The following is a 21,070-nucleotide window of genomic DNA, read 5'->3' on the forward strand; positions in this document are numbered from 1 at the left end:
TGATTTATGTAGACTGCATGGATGGAGTTTGAAATTAACTGTTAAAGAGCAGATATTTCAGGAGTAAGTGGGGCCAGAAACAGAGCTAAAGGTAGAGGGGACCATGTTTGTTGTAAATATAAATATAAGATGTTTGTTATATCCATTTTCAATGGTCATAATATTCAAATAGTGCATTTACAACTTGTCATGCCAGAAAAGATCTATTAAAACTGTTTTAGGTTAAAGTGAAACTGACAATTTGCAAAGCTATCCTTACACACCCTGGTTTGAGTGACATATGTGTCATCCTGAGCACATTTAAGTGCACACTGTTCAAGCGTCAGGATTGTAGACAGCCACCCTGCAGGTGAAACCTAATGGGAAGTCTCCCTTGCTATGCTACAGGGAAGGAAAAAGAAAACTATGCCTGACTTTGGGGACTCATTATTGTGCATCTTTAGTTATGGTGACTGTAATGTGAAATGCAGTGCACAAGGGGGGAAAAAATGTGCGGGGTCAAGAAAACTCAACCCCATTAGAATTTCTTTACAAGCTTAAATCAAAGAACACAAATACATTATGTGTGTGTGAGAGTGTGCATGAATGTGTGTGTACTGTACCTGTAGTGAAGGTAGTGGAGACTACAGCGCTGGTGTCAAGTCCTCTTGCAGCCTGGAGCTTGACAGTGTACTCTGTGGTCTCAGCCAGTCCCTCCAGTCGAATCCATGTGTCCTCTGCATCTAGGATCAGCTCCTAGTACACACAGACACACAGACACACACACAGAATTCATTCACATACAAGTTAAAAAGATATTAGATAAATAAATTGCCTTCTATAAAAGTAATAATTTCATGTTTATTCAGTATAAACCTCAGGGTTGAAATAAATTAAATTAGAATCCCCATAAGTCACTGATAAAACATTGAACTGAGCTTGTGAGTATTACAAAGACCTACAGTATGGCAACAAAGAAACCTTCAAGCTATTTTTGTTCAGGAAACACATGACAGCTTGCTTTGTGTTCCAGTAGCACAATATTCTCAAACTGGCACCACAAGTAGAAGAGGCTTATTTAGAAAAATTGAGAAAATAATATTAAGTCAATTTAAATACTTAAATACTGTATTAGTGAAGTTCAAGTTGGTTGCTCACATATGAATTATTTAAATTAGCCAGTTACTTGGAGGAGAAACAACAACAGGATAAACTTGCAGCAGTTCTTTTGAGTGTACAGTGCATTTGGATAAAGCATAAAGCAGAACTTATAATGTTGTTCTTTTTTTTGTTCTTTTGTTTTGTTTGGCGTCTTGTAATCCCATGTGGGATGAGCTAGATGTTTGACATGACATAGAAATAAAAACTAACTAACTAAGCACTAAAAGTTACTCTTCCACTGACTGCAGTGTCTGGATGTCTGTGTTTTCATATGTGAAAAGTGACACTAAAAAAAAACACGAAAAGAGGAACTGAGAAAACCAAGGAAAGAGAAAGAAGGGAGGGTGGAGGATCGGAGGAGAAGGGGGACAACTAGACGGAGAGAACAGGATAAAAGACTCTTATCGAACAGCCAAGCTGAGAAGCTGCTAAGCAATCAGGAAACAACATTTCTATTTTTGGTGAAGAACAATCCAATTACATCCCTTTGTTTTTGACAAATCTTCTTTTATTGAGCCAGTCTTAAGGAGCCAAGACGTTTGACCGTTTCTGACAGACTTTTTCTCTGATCAGTTTCTTAGATGAGAAACAAATCCACGCTCAGTTAATTTGACAGAAACATGAACTTGTCTGTGCATGTATTCATATGTGTGAGTTTGTGTGCCTGTGTGCTACAGTTTGCCCTGGATACACATTAAATATGAACAAGTTATAATGAATATTCAGCCAGTATGGGAAAAAAATCACACATTTCCAGGCAATGTGTCCACGTGAATTATGCAGGGAAGCAGCTGGTAAATGGTATCTGTGTCTCGGAGGATCTGACATTTTCCGAGCAGGTTTTCAGGGTCATGATAAGATTTTTATTGCAGTGCAACAGCCCTTTCTTATCAAGGATAATATATACCTTCATGCACTCACTATTGATTGTGTGGTTCAGTGGTTGGATGTTTGGTGGATGCATATTTATTTACCCTTGTGTGTGAGTGAATGGGGAGATGTTCATCACTACAGGCACGAATATAACCGTCAGAGATACGTACATTTACACACTGTTAAGTACATGTTGATCAGATAAGAAATTAATCTCACAGGTACTTTGTGTAAATTCTAAAAGTCCATTATCTCGGTAAGAGGGGAAGCTGGCTGAACAGCTGTAAGTCTCACCAATATGCGGTGAGATTACAGGCGGGGTAACGCTGCCGCATGTTTTCAGTCAAGCCAGACCTCAAGTGGAGACAACCAGAGGCAAATCTCACAAGGACGACTCTTCAATCTCCGGCTGCAGCAATCGTTTTTGCTCTGAGCATGAGTGGTATGACTCATTTGTTGTTGAATGATATGAATTCAAAATGTGGCAGGCACTTGTTGAGGCAGCTCACTGTGGCGAACGAAGATTTGAATAAAATCTAAAAGAACACGATCAAAGGTGATGAGAAGACTTTAAAAACTCTTCCAACTGCGAGATCTTCCGGCTTTTCACTTTTTGTTAAAAAATAATTGCTGTTAAAAATGACTGTATGTAATTAACAATGAAGAACCTATTTATAAGCTGTGACCTGAAATATTTGGTTTTACAGTCAAAAACAATGTCAGAGATATTTTGAAATTAGTTTTTCTATTATAAAAATAGAAATAGAAAATGTTCCTTTTCCTCTGAATCTGTGAAGGTGCGAGCAACAAACTTGGCCTGGGAACTGTAGCTTATTATCTATGGGTCAACAGTGTTTAGTTTGCAGTGGTAGTGAAGAGTAAGTTACTTTTGAAGCTGTTTAATGTGTTGGAGCTGAGCAGCCATCTAGCGAACTAGTCTGCAAACTGACATTAGCAGAGCACTTTTCTCCAGCAGATGTTTGTTTGGTCGGTCATTCAGCAATCCAAAGTGCAACTCGAGACATGTCTTTGCTTGTAAGTTAGACACTTAAGCTTGTTTGTAAGGGGAGGAGGAGATTTTGGTAGGAAAGCTAATGTTGGTGGTTGTTTAAACTCTGTGGCTCTTGTGTTGTGTAAAAGGCTGCTGTCTGGTTGTCATGTGTGACCGTCACCATGAAAGAGTACAGTCTGATTGGTTGTATGGAAAAAGGTTCTCTAAGGGTATTACTATTACTGGTTAATGCCAAAATACAGACCGCCATAATAAAACCAGTATTAAATATGAATTTCTCCCTTTTGGGTACTGATTTGTATGCTGTATGTTTATGTATAAGGCAAATATGTGTGCTGTAGGAGAAAAAAAAATGTTCATCAGTTTGACTGAACATGCAAATGTATGCAGAGTCTTAGAAATAGCATACCAAATGTTTTAAATTATTTAATATTATTGAAAAATGTTTCTTTAGAAACAAACCATTGTTTTGGAATAAAGATGAAAAGGCAGATGGTGGGATCAACAGTATAAAGGAAGTAATCATTCCAAGAATAATGTTGATAGACGTCTGTTTGCATTGGAAACAAGTGAAATCTAAAAAATGTAATCATCTGAATTGTTCGTGTTGCATTCTTTGTGCATGAGTGACACCCGATGGTCAACCACACAGCAGTACCGCACATTCAAGGTCAGTGTGTGTGTGTGTGTGTGTGTGTGTGTGTGTGTGTGTGTGTGAGAGAGAGACACTTCTGCTGGATCATTATTTCATCAGTATGTGCGTGTGTTTTGACTTTTTATGAGATTATGCCACTACAGTGGGCATTTGAAGGGGAAAGTCTGTGTGCATCTGGTTGCATGTGTGTGTTTGTGTATAAGACACGTAATTGCCAATAAAAGGGAGTCTTTTGCAGAGCATCATGGGAAATGGTTCCAATCAAATCGGCAACAGTCATGGTGCGTTCCACACAGCTCTTGCTAATGTGCTTTATTTCCATTACTCGGCCACATCAAAGGTTTAATAAAAATAAACAATGTCTCTACTGAGACACATTAAAGTAATATCTCTATTAGACAAGCAATTTCATTGCGTACTTCCCTTGTGTGTGTATCAATCTGTGAGTGTGCGCGTGTGTGTGTCCCCAAACGCTTGCACATTCCACATCAAGGGATGACATGATTGAAAGATAACATTTGAATTTTGAAGTGCTTGTCATAAAGTTGTGACTCTGCATTAATCTTCTTTTCCTGAGCATTGTTCAGCTATGGTATAATAAGTTTCCAAATTTCTAAATCCAAGGAGGGGTTTCAATATGTTCTACAATATCTGCAGAACTAAGTTTCTATTTTCAGGTGTGTGGATTAACAAAAAAACAGTTTATCTCCCTGACACGTTTGCAAATGTAGCATGATGCTCAACAGGATTTTCAGAACCACTAGATATGAAAACACATTTTGGCTGCAGATAAAATGTTAACATACATTATGATTATCAGTATATATATATATATGGTATCAACATGAGACATGAGAGTTCAGCTGCGTGCACTACATACTTTTCGGGTGCCGTCAGTCGACTTGTAGGTGAGCATGTAGTTGTCAATTTCTGCGATTGGCGGTTGCCAGGAGATGAGAGCGCTGCGGTGATTCACTTCACTGGCTGTCAGATTCAGGGGTGCGTCCATGGCTGCAACAAAGACAGAAAAATAACAACTTTTACAATTAACTGAGTGTAAAACAAAAACGTTTTCAGAATGTTTTCTATATCTACAGCCTACTGTTATTCTCAAATAATGAGATTTGTCCGCCCACTTTTGAAAAACAGGGTCATTTTCATTCACACTCATTGTGTTTCAGCTTTTTATAGATGGAGTAAGTGAATGTCTGCTGTTGAAACTAAGTCAGTAGGTTACTTTACATGTGAATGTGTCATCTCAATGTCACACCTCTACAGAACGGCCTGGTGCAGGTGGGCAAAGAAAGTATATTTCCCTCTCTTTATAAGACTATGAAAAAATTTCACAAAACACATACATTTCTCTCTTCACATTTTAACTTAAATATATATATTAAATATATATAATATAATATATTTAAGTTAATGTTGAGGTAATTAGGAAGAAACATTTGCTCAATTTTTTTGGATGCATTATGCCCAACACAATTAGAAATAGTGTACTTTTACTAAATGTATCATCTGTATTAATAATTTGTTATTGCTACTTTTTATGCAACTTTTATGGCCATAGTATTTTAAATGATTTATCATCTTCCAATTAGGAACATGCAGGGAAAAAGTATTGTATTAACTAAATTATCTAAGAGGTTTCATACATGGCAATAAACTGCATCCTGCAGGCTTTTGATCATCTAATGGTTGATAAAGACAAGCAGTGGCTGACTCAGTATCAGTACCAGGCAATAATACCTGTATGGACTATAACACAGCAACCAAACAGCATTGGGTCTTTTTCTTTAGTTTAGCCTGCTGTGTTGCCTTGGGTGTTTTCTCTCTCTGGACAAACCCAGTAGTAGATGATGAAGCGAAGTGGCAATGACCCAACCTCTAAACAAAACCTTAGTGGCAGAGATTAAATAAACTTGTCTAGTTTATTTAATCAGGTATGCCAGAACTGCTGAAGGCCATCTTTGAAAGGATTCCTTTTTTTCTGCTACTTGAACCAGAAGTGTGCTGCTGCCAGTCTAAATAAAGATTCAAAGGACAAGGCTGATGTTATTACATATTTTTGTTACTGTTTCAAAATCCAATGAAGACACCATGTGCATTAACCCATATTGCCATATTTATGATTTTCTTTTTTTAGGATTTATAGTGTGACACTAGAGAGACACAGGCATACAGGGTGATGACATGCAACAGCAGGTTCCCTGCTGAAATTGAACCAGAGATATTGAGATTATATGCATCCAGTCTTAAACCCCTTGACAAACAGGACTTCTGACTTCCCTGCCCTTATAGTGTATGGATGTAAATCTGTAAAAACTGTTGACAAATTCATTGCTTAATTTGGAGAAAAGGCAAACAATTGGAAAACAATGCAGCTCTGTGACACAGAGGGATGAGCTATATTAGGCTTTTGCTACACAGTTGATTCTACGAAAAATATTGGCAGACGTATCCTTTAATGCATGAAAACCAATGCCATGCCTTATAATTTGGTCCTCAATAAAGAATGACAGTTGATACTGCATATCGACGAGTGCCACAAAACAGGGAGCAGAGTTAATCATCTCTTCCTTCTAAGCAACCAAAAGAAGAGCTAGTAAGGAGAAAGTGCAGGTAAATCATAAGAGAACATTTTAAAAAAACATGAAAACTACACATTAACAAAGGGACATTGTTGCACATACAGTAGATTGTAAATATGTATTGCATGGGGTGGGCAAAATCTCCACATCAGTAATCCAAAATCCCCAGAGAATGAAGCGGGAAGAGCAGTGAGACACTTTTCCATGTTTAGTCACAGTGTATCACAGTCTCAAAAGCATTCAAGCCCTTGATCAGCAAGCCCACCCAAGTTTTACTGCACATTACATCACGCCATGCGAGTATATCACCGGTCCCTGCACAGCTTTAAACAAGGCTTGATTATAGTGCCTTTGTTGATACTTTAACCACATCACAAGGAAACTCACCTCAATTTCTCCACCTTACATCACCCTTTTTGAGTCAATATCTGATCTTCCGACATGGTAGCAGAAGCACTGACACGTTGTAACCTCATTTTACTGCGCAATAGAAAATAGATGACCTTCTATTCGGAAAATCAGTTTCCTGGAGTTACATCATGACTCTGGGGCACATCGTCACCCAACAGTGCTCTGTGTAAGGGAGGAAAGGGGCGCTGAAACAAATAATGTGCTGTGCAATCCAACGTCACCGCTGTGGATATGAGATAAAGATGTCTACAACATGACTGTCTCTTTCTGTGATTCCCTTTGTTTGACTCCCTTTGTTGTTTTCTTTTTCTTCTTTTCGAAACAAACACAGGCTTTTATAAACAGCCTGAACTTTTAACTTCTCTTGAGGACACGAGGGGCCAAAGGCTTAACTGTTCGCTAAAGATCTACCCCTAAATTGAACCCAGTCCATCACACAACTCTGAAAACACAAAGAAAATCCACAACATCAACTCCTCACATTCTCTTGTCATTTAAATCCTTGTGTGTGTCTTTGTGTACGTGCGCACATATGGCGGATCAATGACAGCTGGGTAATTAACAGCATGTACCCGTCTTGATAACCTCCTGAAAGATGCGGGATGCCTTCTCTCTGAGACAGCGATAGGCAGATTCACATTGTGTGACACGGGGATTGAGAGAGAGAGACAGAGAGGGAAAAAAGAGGGAACAAAGAGCGTTTAACAGCGAGAGGCTGAGTAGTACGGTTTGAGATAAACACGGCACATTGCAGATTGTGCTAAAGGCCGCAGTGACGTGCCAATCTCCTCCTCTCCTGCACCTTCTCGTCTTTATTGACCTCCTCTCTGCATCACATTTCTGCCTTGTCTGTTTCCTCCTATTCCCACATCAACCTGGAGTCTTCCTCCTCTTCGCTCTCCCTCTTATCTCCTTATGTGCTACTGTTTCTCTTTTCTGCTCCTCTTGCCTTCCCATCCTTTGTCCACCTCCAGCTCTCCTCCTTATCTGACAGGCTGCTATTCTAACTCCGTGTGCCAGAGAGTGAACGGAGTTTATCTTTTGTTCTTGTCCTCCCCTCGACTTGATGAACGCTGCTGCTGCATCATGTGTGCATGGGGGATATATGAGTGAAGGAAGAGGCGGGAGGGGAGTTTTCAATTCATAGAAATGGAGGGCCTTCAACCACGTTCATTTTGCCTGTCTTTATTCTTCCTTTCTCTTCATTTCTCCAATTAAATCTGTCCCCCTTGTCGTTTTTTTTCCCCTCTCACTCTCTCCCTCCAATTAAACCTTTGCATGGAGTGTGCCCATGCAGGTGAGCAGGTGTCGCTGGATTTCCTGGCAGCTCTGAAGCTCTATCTTCGGACGTGGAGGTTTGAACAATGGGACTGAGATGAATAGGTTTGGCTACATCTAATGTCTCATTAACACACAGTGTAAACAATGCGAGAGGAAAGAAATAAACACACACACAGAGAAGCAGATGGGAAGGGCAGCATGGGCAGCAGCAATTTGTTGCAGGAAGACAAGAGGGAGGAAGTTATTCTTTTGGAGTGGCTATCACATCTCCATGCCCATTTGCAAGTGAATGATTCTGCTTGGATGATATATAGTTATAGTTCATTCTTTTGTTTTCATGAAGTCAAATTGAATTTAACCAAATGCTACTTGGGTGGATCTTACAGATGGATTTAAGGAATTAAGAAAACTTCTTGTTATTATTTTAAAAGTCCAACTGAAATTAAATTGCTTTTTTTATTGGTCTGCTACAGCAAAAAGTAATAAACTTTTATTGTGTATTGTTTGGTTTCATGATGGCGCCCCCTAGGTTTGCATTAATTCAACGGGATATTGAGCATTTGAACAACAACCCACATTAGCTTTACTACTAGAGTCTCCTCCTTACAGATATGAACACTATAAACTCCTGTGCCTCAGCTTGTTGAACGACCAAAAACACATTCATTTGGAGAAAAGTGCACTGTAACGTCAGTTTGCAGGCTAGACAGGTAATTATCTGCTCACCTGCAGCACATTAAACCAAATGTAAACTGCAACCTGCAAATGTAAGCTGGGTCCCATTTGATGCTGGTGTGGTCCTTACTCTTCCACATCACTAACAACACGCTGTCTGCCCATGTAGGCTGCAGCACAAGTTTGTTTACTTTGTCTCTCATTCCCTACAGTGTAACACCAGCACTCATGCAGCCTGCCAGCTGCTGTCAATCAAACCGCTCCAGCCGGCTGAGATGAAAAGGAGCCTTTCTGATACTTCCCCAAAGACCTTTTTTGATGTTGACATTATTTGTGACTACACAAAAGGATGGCTGGATGTGATTTTTGAAGTGCAAAACTATAAAAGAGCCTTGATTACCACAATGGACAATATTTAAGAGCCAAAATGAGCAAGACAAAGCATCATTAATTCCGGTTACAAAGCTTCAAAGTTATGCACAAAATTTTGCATTTGAGGGCCCTTTCACACCATCATGGCTCTGCTTCACACAACCGAGTTTTTTAAATTCTTCCTACCTCTTCAACCACTTTTTAGCCATGGTCCCCTGTTTCATGAAGTTATTAGATTGTAAGTTAGGTTCAAGAACAAAGACCAAAGCCCTTTGTCTTCCAATTTCCTGTGTTCTTTGAAATATATGTGTCCAACCCCTTCCTCTTCGGTCTCAGTTCTCACATCTCTATCATGCCGCAAAACTGCATTTTCTGCTTCAAGTCCAACATCACCAACTTTCTTATTACAGGAACCACAGGGGAACAATGAAGCTACAATGTTCAATCCAGACATCGGCCCCACCCACTCCCTGGGGTCCTCCCATTAAAACCTTCCAGCCAATATATCAATACCATTCGACCCTGACTTCATCCCCTAATACTTGATACATACATACATCCCACATCTTGATAGTGATCCCTCAATATGTGAACTGTGAAGTGACCAATAAACTATTACACAGAATGGTCACATGCTGCAGCAACACCACTACTAATTAAGGATAGGTACATTTCTTCTTGTTTTAAATTAATATACTTGTAACTTTAATTAATCTAAATATATTTTTAATATTGTTTTTTTTGTTAAATTAATTATTTGTTATAAAAGTTGTAAAAGTATATCCTAAACTAATTATAACAGGTTAAATTCATTATTTGTTCCAAGTGTTACGGCAGTTCATAATTTCCTTTTTTCAAGTAAAATGTTCTACTTGTAAGCCAAATGTTCCAAAAAGTACAGAAATGATACCCATGGGAATCACATCCTCTCTACCACCATGACTCATGTCAAGACAAATTGTCAAGACATTTTTCATATTTGATAAATGATATTAACAGCTCTAGTAACTAGCATATAACTCTCCATACTTTATACTATAAATACTATATTCAATATCTTATAATGAATATTTTAATGCAGTTGTGGGTGTTCTAAACATATTACCATAAAACAATTAACGATTTTATGGGGACAGAAGTTCTTAAAAGTACATTAAAGTGTCAAAAGATGCCACGATTGCCTGAAGAATGAAGATTATGTGTCCGTAATAGCAGCACTCTCAGCACTTGGTGAACAACTATCAGCCAGAGCTCAGTGAAGCTGCCCGCAGCAAGGATCTCTACTGCTTCAAAAACTTGCCAAGCACTTCTCAGCAAGTGGGCTCAGACACATCTGAGGGGGAAAAAAGTCCCTGTGCTGCAGCCTACAGGCTTATAGAGACACCCGTAGCAAAATCCCTTATTTTCCACCCCTATAGCTTAAATATCAGCCTTTGGGGAGCTGTCTTACTCTGTGTTGAACTCTTGAGGCATGGAGGCCAGACAACAAAACAACTCTCAGCTGTGGTTAAGAGGCTTGAGAATCAACAAAGAAATGCCACCCCCCACCACCAAAAAACTGAATGGCTGAGACAGTCTTGGCCACATTTTGATATGAGCCAGACTCCCCTTTTTCTTCTTCTCGGTGTGTGCTGTGTTCAGCATGCATGTAGAGAAACCATGCATCCCTAAAAGGAGTAGGAAAAGTCAAAACCTGACAGCAAGAACTTTTACTGACCCTTCACCTCATGTACAATACAAGGACCAGAAAAGTTCACAAAACACCTAAACAATTGACGTCATGACTCACCAGACTGCATTGACAAAACCAGTAATTCTACCAAGCAGATAATCATAAAACACACTTCAAACTGGGCAGCAATGAAACAAAACTCATCAAAACCACCTGTTAGTCTTTCCAACAATCACCAAAACTGGTTTGGTCAAAATAAACCCTAAATTCACTTATTCACAAAACAGGCTGCAATGGTGGCAACGTAGCTAATCTTTGGGGACAAATGTGTCAGTCAAAGTACCCATGCAGAGATAGACCTTCTGTTTAACCAGCAACAGCGACTCCATAGACAAAACCTGTAATTTTACCGTGCAGATCATCACAACATCGTAACTTCTTTCAAAGTGGACAGAAACAAAATAAAACTATGAAATATTTATTAGCTTTTCCACTGCTCCAACATTCACCAACTCTGGTTTGGCTGAAATAAATAAAAAAACAGCTGTTTCAGTTGCTCACAGATGGTCTTACATGCACTAAAATTCATACACGCCGAGTCTGTCTTTGTAAACAGAGAACAGAGAGGCTTGGATAGCAACACAGGCAAAGGGATTGTGATGTCATTCTCTGCTCATTACTCCAATATATCTTTACATAGCAGATAATTCTTTACTGCCATATTAATGTTTTAAATCTCATATATACGTAACCTTTAAGAATCCACTAAGCAAAAACAAAGATGTAGAAACAGCTATGTAAAAAAAATTTGTATTGTGTAAATTGCTCACAAATACATATGGAGACTATTTCCAGTACACAATAATATTCAATCCTGCTACTGAGAAACTAGAACTACTGGCTTGTAAGAAAGTTGGTCTGTTTTGGAGACAAGCAGGGTGGGTAAGACCGGCTGTGTTGTTGTTTGTTTTGTTGAGTTAGGCTCACTTGCTCTCCAGAATATTTGTCTTTCAACAAGTTATTTCAAACCTCACCATTAGTCTCAACAACACCAGACTACTGGGAGAGCTAAAAAGCTCATTCAGCAGTCTTAAAATTCAGATGGCATATTCTATGTCCCAACCACAGACTTTAAATGGAATTACACAAGTGTATGATCATTTTATACAAGGATAGGTTTTCCACTATAAGAAAAACCATGCAACTTTTAAATTCTGTCTTTTTACAGCTGGGTTTGAGTCCTCAATTTATGACTGTGTGATTTTGTCCATTACAATTATTTACCTATTTATTTTCAGTTTTAATTATATTAACTATATAACTTTATTTTTGTTTGCTTGTGCTCTCATTTCCTTCTAAAGATGTATTCATACTGTACATTTAGGCATCTATGACCAGCAAAAAGTAAACAGACAGAGACCACCACTCAGAGAGTGAGAGGCCGACAGAGGCAGACAGAAACAGAGCAGCAGACGGGTGGAGATGTGACTGACCCATATCCAGAGCAGTTGACCAAACCAATCAATGGTCTTGTTCTCTCTCGCAGCTCGTTCACAATGTGACGTTCTCTACTGGAGCGGAACAGCCTGAGAAAACAAGCTGTGTGAGCGGAACTGAAACAGCCTTTAAGATTTCAATTAGGAAGTTTAATTAACAGCAGGGGAAGATCCCTCTGAAGTTGGGGCTGACTAAGGCACCCTCTGGTGTGACATGTCATCATTAGTCCTGCAGGGGTGAAGACTTTATTGGTGTGTTCCTTTGTATATATATGCTTACTTACTTGGGCCCACTTAATACAGAGCTGTGTGTACTGCCTTACTGTGTTTAGTATGTGTGTACTGGGAGGCAGGTACTTGTGTTATGAGATTTTTAAATGCAAATTAGTGCCCAAAACGTCTCCAAATAATCAAGTTCATAAATTTGGTATGTGTCAGGGATTATCCCTCGTTGTTCTTTTATTGATTTTCTGTTCCTCAGGCAAATGAGGTAAAGCTTTAAAGAGCAATATCATTGACTTTAACTGTAAAATATGGATATTATCCTTTTAGAAGTCCCTTTTCTAGAACAATGTAAATGTACACAGTAGACAAAATAAATACTGTAAAAGCCAAGATACCAGTGTTGATTAATAACTGCATCAAATGTTCAACTATGTTGATAGACTAACGTTTGTTCAGTAAGAGAGACAGTGAGCTCCTGCAGACTTCTCTCGAGCTGTATAGAGGAATTTTATCATGGCAAGAAGAAATTTTGCTTATTCCATTTAGAGGAGGAGAGCAACAAAAGCAAGCATCTAACCACATGCTTGATTCAATAAGACATGGCATTCAAAACAAATCGAAATCCTTGTTCTCTTTGCTTACTCCATGGTGTTACCTACATCACAGCGATTTCCCAAATTCTTTCTTTTATATGAGAGAGTCTAACCAGGGTAGAATTTTTTTGTTTTGTTTTTAGTCCTCTGGAGAAGCTGAGGTACATGACGTACTAGGCAGAGCATCTGCTTCCAATTTAGAATCACCTTAAACTGCCAAGAACATTTGTTTATGTATGAGTTACTATATGCATTGACATGGTTGTAGGTGCACCTAATTTTCCTGAGCCCCATTTATGTTTTGAAGTCTCTGCAGCCCAGAGTTTGTTTCTGTTTCGAGCAGTTCGTCTCTGCTGCAGTGCAGGACAGGTAGCTCTGGTTCTCCTTGGGGGATTATGAACTCCTCTGCTGACTGAAAAGATTTTTGTTTTTTTCCTGCAAGAAGTCTAGAAAAAAAAAGTTTACAGAGCTGCAACTCAGCTAAACTGGAACAATTCCTTCACCCCTAACTTTCCTCTCAATGGAGCAGACAGTGGAGGTGAATATAATTAAAGAGGTGGGTCATCTCAAGGTGAAGCAAGCTAAAACTGAACAGAGTGTTCGTAAATTTAATCCTCATGACTGGTTGTGTCTTAGGCCATGTCAAAGTCTCTAAAAAAGTTACTGACCCCTGACTCTGCAATGAGTGTTACATAGAGATAAAGGATCAAATGTTTCTAAGTGCACACTGTGTAGGAAAAATTAAAATCTACCTAAGTTGTACTGTAAAATGACCCATAACAATAGATATAAAACCTGTACTAACAAAAACAAAACAGGAAATACCATAAACTATGTTTATCACCTAAAACCACCATCACCATTCAACAAAGCAAACAGTGCGTAGTCTCAACCACCAGCAATTAGACCATCCCCAGGGAGGCTCTCAGATAAACACCCTCCACCTCTCTGAATCTGCTGCTAGGGAATTTAAAGCTTAAGATTATCTAATCAACATAAATAATACGGTAATTTAATTTCTATATTGTCATGGCATAGGTAGTACTGGAGAAATTATTTGTTATATCTAAGGGAATTCATTAACACTAAGACTTGTGCATCTAACAGCCAGGCAACCTCTGGTGTTAACCTGCACTGAATTTGTTTCAGTTAATTCAGGTTAACACATATAAACACAGGCAGAAACTAAATTAATTATTTAGTTTAGAACTAATTATTATTCATTGTCCATCAAGGTCTCAACAAAGGAGTTATTTGTGACCGTGACAATATGCACCAACTGATATGACAAATTTTTTTTTATATAAATATACTCTTTTTTTTTTTTTTGCCTCATTGCCCAACCCTACATCCACCCATAAATCTCTCAATTCATCCATCCAATTAACTGCCACTTTTCTAGGTCAGGCATGTCACTTTGTGATTCTGGTTATATTTTTTAGTTGTATGACATACTGTTGTTTGTGTTACACTAGTTAAATCCCCAGAAAGAAATGCATCTGCTGCATTTGACTCATTTTAACTACTTTAGAAGCAGTGTGAAGCCATTGCCCTTGATCAAGGACAACAGTGAATTCAACAACAGGAGAATTCCTAATTAACATGCATAGTTTTTTTTTGGTGTGAATGAAACCGAGCTCCTGGGGGGAAACCCTCCTGCTGTGAGGTGACACAGCTAACCGCTGAGCCGCCGCTCCGCCCACTGTTTTGACACCAGCTGAATAAAATGAATACATACGTGTTTGGAGGTTGGTGATGACGGTGCCGCTGGTGAGGGGTCCTTTGGTGGCGTAGAGGGCCACAGAGTAGGTGGTGCTTGGCTTGAGGTTGGACAGCTGGTGCTCCTGCTTGTTGCCATCAACAAGGAAAGTATCAGCTGTCACTGGAAAACAGATGAAAGACACATAATTTATGTGCTCATCCCATACATTTTAAGTTTTTAGCTTTGTCTGAATAGATAAAATTGTTTCTCTCTGAAAAATGCTTCTTAGCATAGGAAAAAGACATATTTAAATCTCAAAGCCCACAAAAGGATCTCTACACTAATTAAATGTATTTTGCTCTCAAATATGACTGAATATTCTGTACTGTAATATATCTGAAATACAAAGCTGATCTTATCTAAATTCATATTCCGAGAATCATTTGAAGGTATTTTCATGACTAATATGTCTGTCTAACCAATTTAAACAGGGTGATTTCGAATAAATTACCATTCAATTACCAATCTGCATTTACAGTCATAAGAAAATGTCTCTGAATTGACTGTGAAAAATTACTGATGAACAAAATAATTGTGTAGCATTAGCATGAGATTTCACATTTAATATAACTGCTGACAGGATCCCGTTGCATTAGAGTTCTAATTTATAGTAATAATGATAAGAGCTGCATCAACGTGTCAATATTAACCTTAGACTGGATTCTGACCTGCCAGCTGTCCTTTCAGTGATATACAGTGTGTGTAAACTTCACAATGACAGTGATCATACTGAGGATATATACAAACCATATTTTGGCAATGTTATTCTATTAATCTATTTTATATTAAGTTTGACTGACTGATACCATGAATTTTATGTGGGTGTTTCTGGTTGCCAATAAAAATCTACTTTGTAATGCAGTACAATACTTGATGAAATATGAGATTTATTGACCCTGATTTAATACACTGACACTCAAGGGAATTTGTCCACAACTTACATTGCACCCTGGTGGAAGCTGGTTTCCAACTATGCGTCCAGCATATAGATACTGTCTCTGTAACTTAGATGATCTGGCTGCCATCCAGTCAGTCAGGGTGCAATTTACACATTGACTCCAAGAGCTGACTAATACAGATTTCTCAAGATAACTCAAGGCATGGCTTAGTCAGTGGGGTCATGTGCAAATGAGAAAAAATATGCTTCCCATAACATTTTCTCTAGCCAGTTTATAAACAAAAATCCCTGCAGAAAATAATTGTTGGGATCAAGTGTTAAACATTTTACTGATGAATTTAAAACATATCTTTGGAAAGGCTAATGACTGCCAACACTAGGTGATGTTTGTTTAAAAAATATGATTCCTTTGAAACTTTTCATACTTTTATATTTCAGCACTCTCGCTATGTATGTCAAGTAGCTTTAAGTTCTATCTGCAGCTGGTCTATCTATTGTAACTTGGCATTCACTTAGTTCAGGGAGCGAATTATAAACTGACTCTGAGGGGCCAAGCAATATGGCTATCTTTTACCTATCTGGATATGGCTGTCCGACAGCGAAGACATGGCATGCATCAAAAACATTTGCCGTTTAAAAACTGCAATGTTTGTGCCAAAGCTTCGTAGTTAATCCAAGCATAATGAACAGTTCTGAAAGCACGACAAATGGATCCATACCGCCTTGAACGATCGCACTGAAAACGTTGACGCTACCTGTCACATCTCCACTGTATGACTTAAAATAAAACTGCTCATTGTGCTCTGACTTAGTTCAATCCTACTGCACTCAGTGCTATGACTCTATAAGATTTCAATAATGCAATTATGCAGAGTGGGTGGAGAGAGGTTGTAAATAACAAGTTATATAAGTGGTAAGAAAATATTTACTTAAACATGGTTATATGAAACACAAAAAGACAACAGCATCAATAAAAAGTAAGTAAGTGTCAGGGTGCTTCAAAATGAATTGTTAGCCAATGTAATGATGAGAAAAGGTGTTGCACACTCTGGTTCAATATGCAGCTACTCGCAAGTCTACTGCAAGTCATCAACACCTCACTATAACCCTTTGTGTGTGTTACTTTTCTCTATTATATATAGCCAATGTAAGGAGAACACCATAGTGGTGGTGATGTGAGACAGACAGATTATCAGATGTATTTTTCATGATTTGCAGCTGTGCTGTACTAACTTGACATACCAGAAATCGAGGCATCAAAGAGAAAAGGGTGTTGATGGTTTTATCCAAATTAGTCAGATTCTTGTGCTTTGATTGTGGTTAATCAGTCCATCCATGCATTATCTTATAAACAGAAAATAAATAAAAGAGATGACAGTTCTGACAGCTCACCCTGGTTGTGTGTGAGAGTCAGCACGTAGTTGTCGACACTGGAAACGGGGGGATTCCACCTCAGCAGGGCTCCTTGTGGAGTGATGTTGAGAGCCGTCAACTCAGCTGGCATGTCCATAGCTAGGATTAAACACAAAGATATAAGCCCAATGTAAAAAAAGAATTTTAAAAAATCAATAATTACAGCCTTTTCAAGAGATCAATTTTCAGGACAATTCTGAGAAATGTTCAGTGATATCTGGCTAACATGACAGCGGTGGATAACACCCTAAAACCACCACGGTCAACTCACTGCAGGATATTCTAACTCAGCATGTTGGCTTTAAATTGGCAGATATATAGTAACAAACCTGTCAGCTTTCTTTTTGTCTTTTTGTTCAATTTACAATGATACAAAACAGGGAAAACTGGTAGTGTCTGGCACTTTTGCCCAAAAAACTAATTGATTTAACAATTACCTTATTATTCACCAAACCAGTTTAGGTTGACTAATTGGTTGATCGACTAATTGCTTGACTGAAAGATGAAAGCCTGTACCATGTTAATTCTTTCATTATGGCTAAAAACCTATGTCTGTCACAATGACCTTTGACCACCAAAATCAGTTCATCCTTGAGTCCAAGTTTGCCTTTGTGCCCAGTTTGAATAAATTCCCCTGAGGCATTGCTAAGATATTGTGACGCAAGAATGGGAACGACGTATGAACAACCCAAAAACATAATCCGCCAGCACGGAGGAATAATAAAAACTATCTCGGAATAGTAGCCTGTCTCTTTTCCCAGGTATTTTGGAGAATGAAATGCATTTGTTCACACACTATGGAGCTGTGTCATGGTGGGTAATTTTCCAATTGCAAAGAGGTGCCAATTACACCTAAACAATTTTGAATGGAGCACTAAATGAATGGAAAACCATTTTTCAACCCACATCTGAGTTATAATTATACAAACCGAGACACAGAAGAGCTTTGCATTCGTGCTGATTAATAATGACTCTCTTTGCCATTTTGATCACTGTTTTCTCAATTCTAACACACATCAAAGCGAAATTATGCAGTCAAAAAGGCTGTAGAAAGTCTCAGATATTCTCCTGAGCCTACTGTTTCCCCACCCTCTTCCTAATTTCATTCTCAGACTGCTGGACATGCCAAAATTGAGTTTGAATTTAATTATACCTTTAACCTCAGTGTTTCAACCCCAATTTCTCCTCAGGCGTGTTATTTTGGCACGGCAGACATTGTGGCAGGAGAACACAGAACACCGCATGTGTTTCAAAGCTCTGCCCAGATGAGGTAATTAATATTGCCCTGCCCTCATCAGAATAAAAAGAGAATTGAGCTCATTAGCACACCGAAGTGAGTTTGAGTCTTTCTTATCGCTACAATAGATGAACAAACCTGATTAAAATCGTTACTTTAATTGCAAAAAGGTTTAAGTGAATTTAATGGAGGCTTGCCAAGTCAATTAGATTGGCAATGGAGATGGAGTAGACGGCCAAAAATAAATAAATAAATAAACAGGTCATCCTCCTTCATCAGACCCAGTGATAATCCAGTCCTCACTCTCCATCTCCTGATTGCACTGGTGAATCACAGGCTTGAGCCAACTACGTCATGCTCGCGCTTGGATCTGTATCTGAAAGTCAAGCTCCAGTGCTTAAGATCATGTTTGGATTCAGGACAAGAGAAAAGGTTTGGAAAAAGGGAACAAAGGATGCTGTGAGACTATATTGTGGGGCAGGCATATGCTAATAGGAATCCTTGAGAGTCAGCTGCAAAAAACACTGCATTTATTTATATTATTGTATTTCATTCTATATTATCAAAATCTACTCAGGAGTAAAGGAAAGCCTGGTCTTTCAGATAACTACCACGTGATTTGGGGCAACTTTTGCAGGCGCATGATAAGTCAGCTAGCACAAGAAACAACATCCTTTTTAAAATTTGAAAAGTGGCTTTCCCTCTCTAACAAAACATTTTTGGCAGAATGTACAAAATAAATGTTGATACAATTAAAAAACCTGCTAACAGCTTTGATTATGCCCTTTATTTATGGTAGAAACTGATTTCAAGAAGACTGCAGTGACAAGACATTTTGGGCCCTATTTTGCCGATCTGAAACGCAAGTAGCTTTGTGGGCGGATCTCGGCGCTGTTGCTATTATGCCAGCGGGATAAATGACTCTTGCGCCCCGCGCAAATCTAAAATGGGTTGGTCTGAAGTAGCTACATTAGTCATAGGTGTGGTTTGGGCGTAACGTGCAATAAACCAATCAGAGCGTCATCTCACATTCCCTTTAAAAGCAGGCGCGCTTGTTCCAAGGCGGATTGCTATTATAACGGCGGATTTGCCAGGCGCACGTCAGGAGCGGTTCACAGCGAGGAGACCGACGTTCTCGTCAGGGCTGCAAAATACAGAGAAGTGTCATTATTGACATGAAATAAATGTAACACAGCCATACACTAAATCAAAACAATGTAACGCAGCTCCACAGGAAGAAGACCCTGGCCTCGGGAGCAGTGCGCACGGGCCGAGCAGTGCGCAAGGGCCAGCTGAGGAGGGAGCAGCGCAAACACCAAGGAGCAGAGGATCCAGACCCACTACACGCCGGAGGACCACCCGTTCCTGCAGCAAACCGGGTTTGACATGCTGGAGCGGGAGCTGTCCGGGATGCGGCAAAGTATTAATGCCCGTCCTGACCGGGTGGCGATGCTGCTGCTGCCTCTCAGGTGCATCCCCTCAAGTCTGCGCCCTTAAAATAGCATCTGAATAAGCGCCACTGACTTTAGGGGCTCTATCTTGCACTCAGCGCAATTGACTTTGTACACTGGCGCTTGTATAATTCCTATTTTGCACTCGACGCACATTGGAATTTTCCCTCCACAGGCGCACGTCCTTAAATTAGGGAATGAACTTGCGCTCCGGGGGGGCGGTTCAGCGAAAAGAGGAGGCGTGTTCCGGCGCAAACGTTACCTGGTGCTATTTTGCTGTTTCAGAAAACAATTCCGCCACAGACCAGGAAAAATCTAGTCTAAAGTCAGTGGCACTTATTCAGATGCTATTTTAAGGGCGCAGACTTGAGGAGATGCGCCTGAGATGCAGCAGCAACATCGCCACCCTGTCAAGACGGGCATTAATACTTTGCCACATCCCGGACAGCTCCCGCTCCAGCATGTCAAACCCGGTTTGCTGCAGGAACGGGTGGTCCTCCAGCGTGTAGTGGGTCTGGATCCTCTGCACCTTGGTGTTTGCGCTGCTCCCTCCTCAGCTGGCCCTTGCGCACTGCTCGGCCCGTGCGCACTGCTCCCGAGGCCAGGGGCTTCTTTCTGCGAAGCTGCGTTACATCATTTTGATTTATTGTATGGCTGTGTTACATGTATTTCATGTCAATAATGTCACTTCTCCTCAGCTGTGAACCGCTCCTGGCGTGCACCTGGCAAATCTGCCGTTATAATAGCAATTCGCCATGGAACAAACGCGCCTGCTTTTAAAGGGAATGTGAGATGACGCTCTGATTGGTTTATTGCACGTTACGCCCAAACCACACCTATGACTAATGTAGCTACTTCAGACCAACCCATTTTAGATTTGCGCCGGGCGCAAGAGTCATTTATCCCACCGGCATAATAGCAACAGTGCCGAGATCCGCCCACAAAGCTACTTGCGTTTGATACTTGCGTTTCAGATCGGCAAGATAGGGCCCTAGACTAGGTTTTTCCTGGTCTGTGGCGGAATTGTTTTCTGAAACAGCAAAATAGCACCAGGGAACGTTTGCGCCGGAACACGCCTCCTCTTTTTGCTGAACCGCCCCCCGGAGCGCAAGTTCATTCCCTAATTTAAGGACGTGCGTCGGTGGAGGGAAAATTCCAATGTGCGTCGAGTGCAAAATAGGAATTATACAAGCGCCAGTGTACAAAGTCAATTGTGCGAGTGCGCGAGTGCAAGATAGAGCCCTTTATATTTTGAGGGGGACACTGTCACAAACCCTGTTATTGATTAAATAACAGTCTTCAGGTAAATA

The 21,070-nt window shown here is 39.7% G+C and overlaps 1 protein-coding gene across 5 annotated transcripts in view; it reads right to left on the reverse strand.

Annotated features, from left to right (window-relative positions):
- Positions 1–21,070, reverse strand: part of tnr (tenascin R (restrictin, janusin)) — a 167,285-nt gene that overhangs the window by 13,158 nt on the left and 133,057 nt on the right. For all 5 annotated transcript variants that reach the window (XM_051404691.1, XM_051404701.1, XM_051404665.1 and 2 more), the window contains 4 exons: positions 17,052–17,171; positions 14,738–14,881; positions 4,561–4,691; positions 603–735 (listed from right to left, as the gene is read on the reverse strand). In XM_051404691.1, the coding sequence (XP_051260651.1) occupies positions 603–735; positions 4,561–4,691; positions 14,738–14,881; positions 17,052–17,171 (528 nt within the window). The remainder of the gene's footprint in view (positions 1–602; positions 736–4,560; positions 4,692–14,737; positions 14,882–17,051; positions 17,172–21,070) is intronic.

The sequence above is a fragment of the Dicentrarchus labrax genome, unplaced genomic scaffold, assembly GCF_905237075.1.
Source record: "Dicentrarchus labrax unplaced genomic scaffold, dlabrax2021, whole genome shotgun sequence".
Classification (NCBI taxonomy): domain Eukaryota; kingdom Metazoa; phylum Chordata; class Actinopteri; family Moronidae; genus Dicentrarchus; species Dicentrarchus labrax.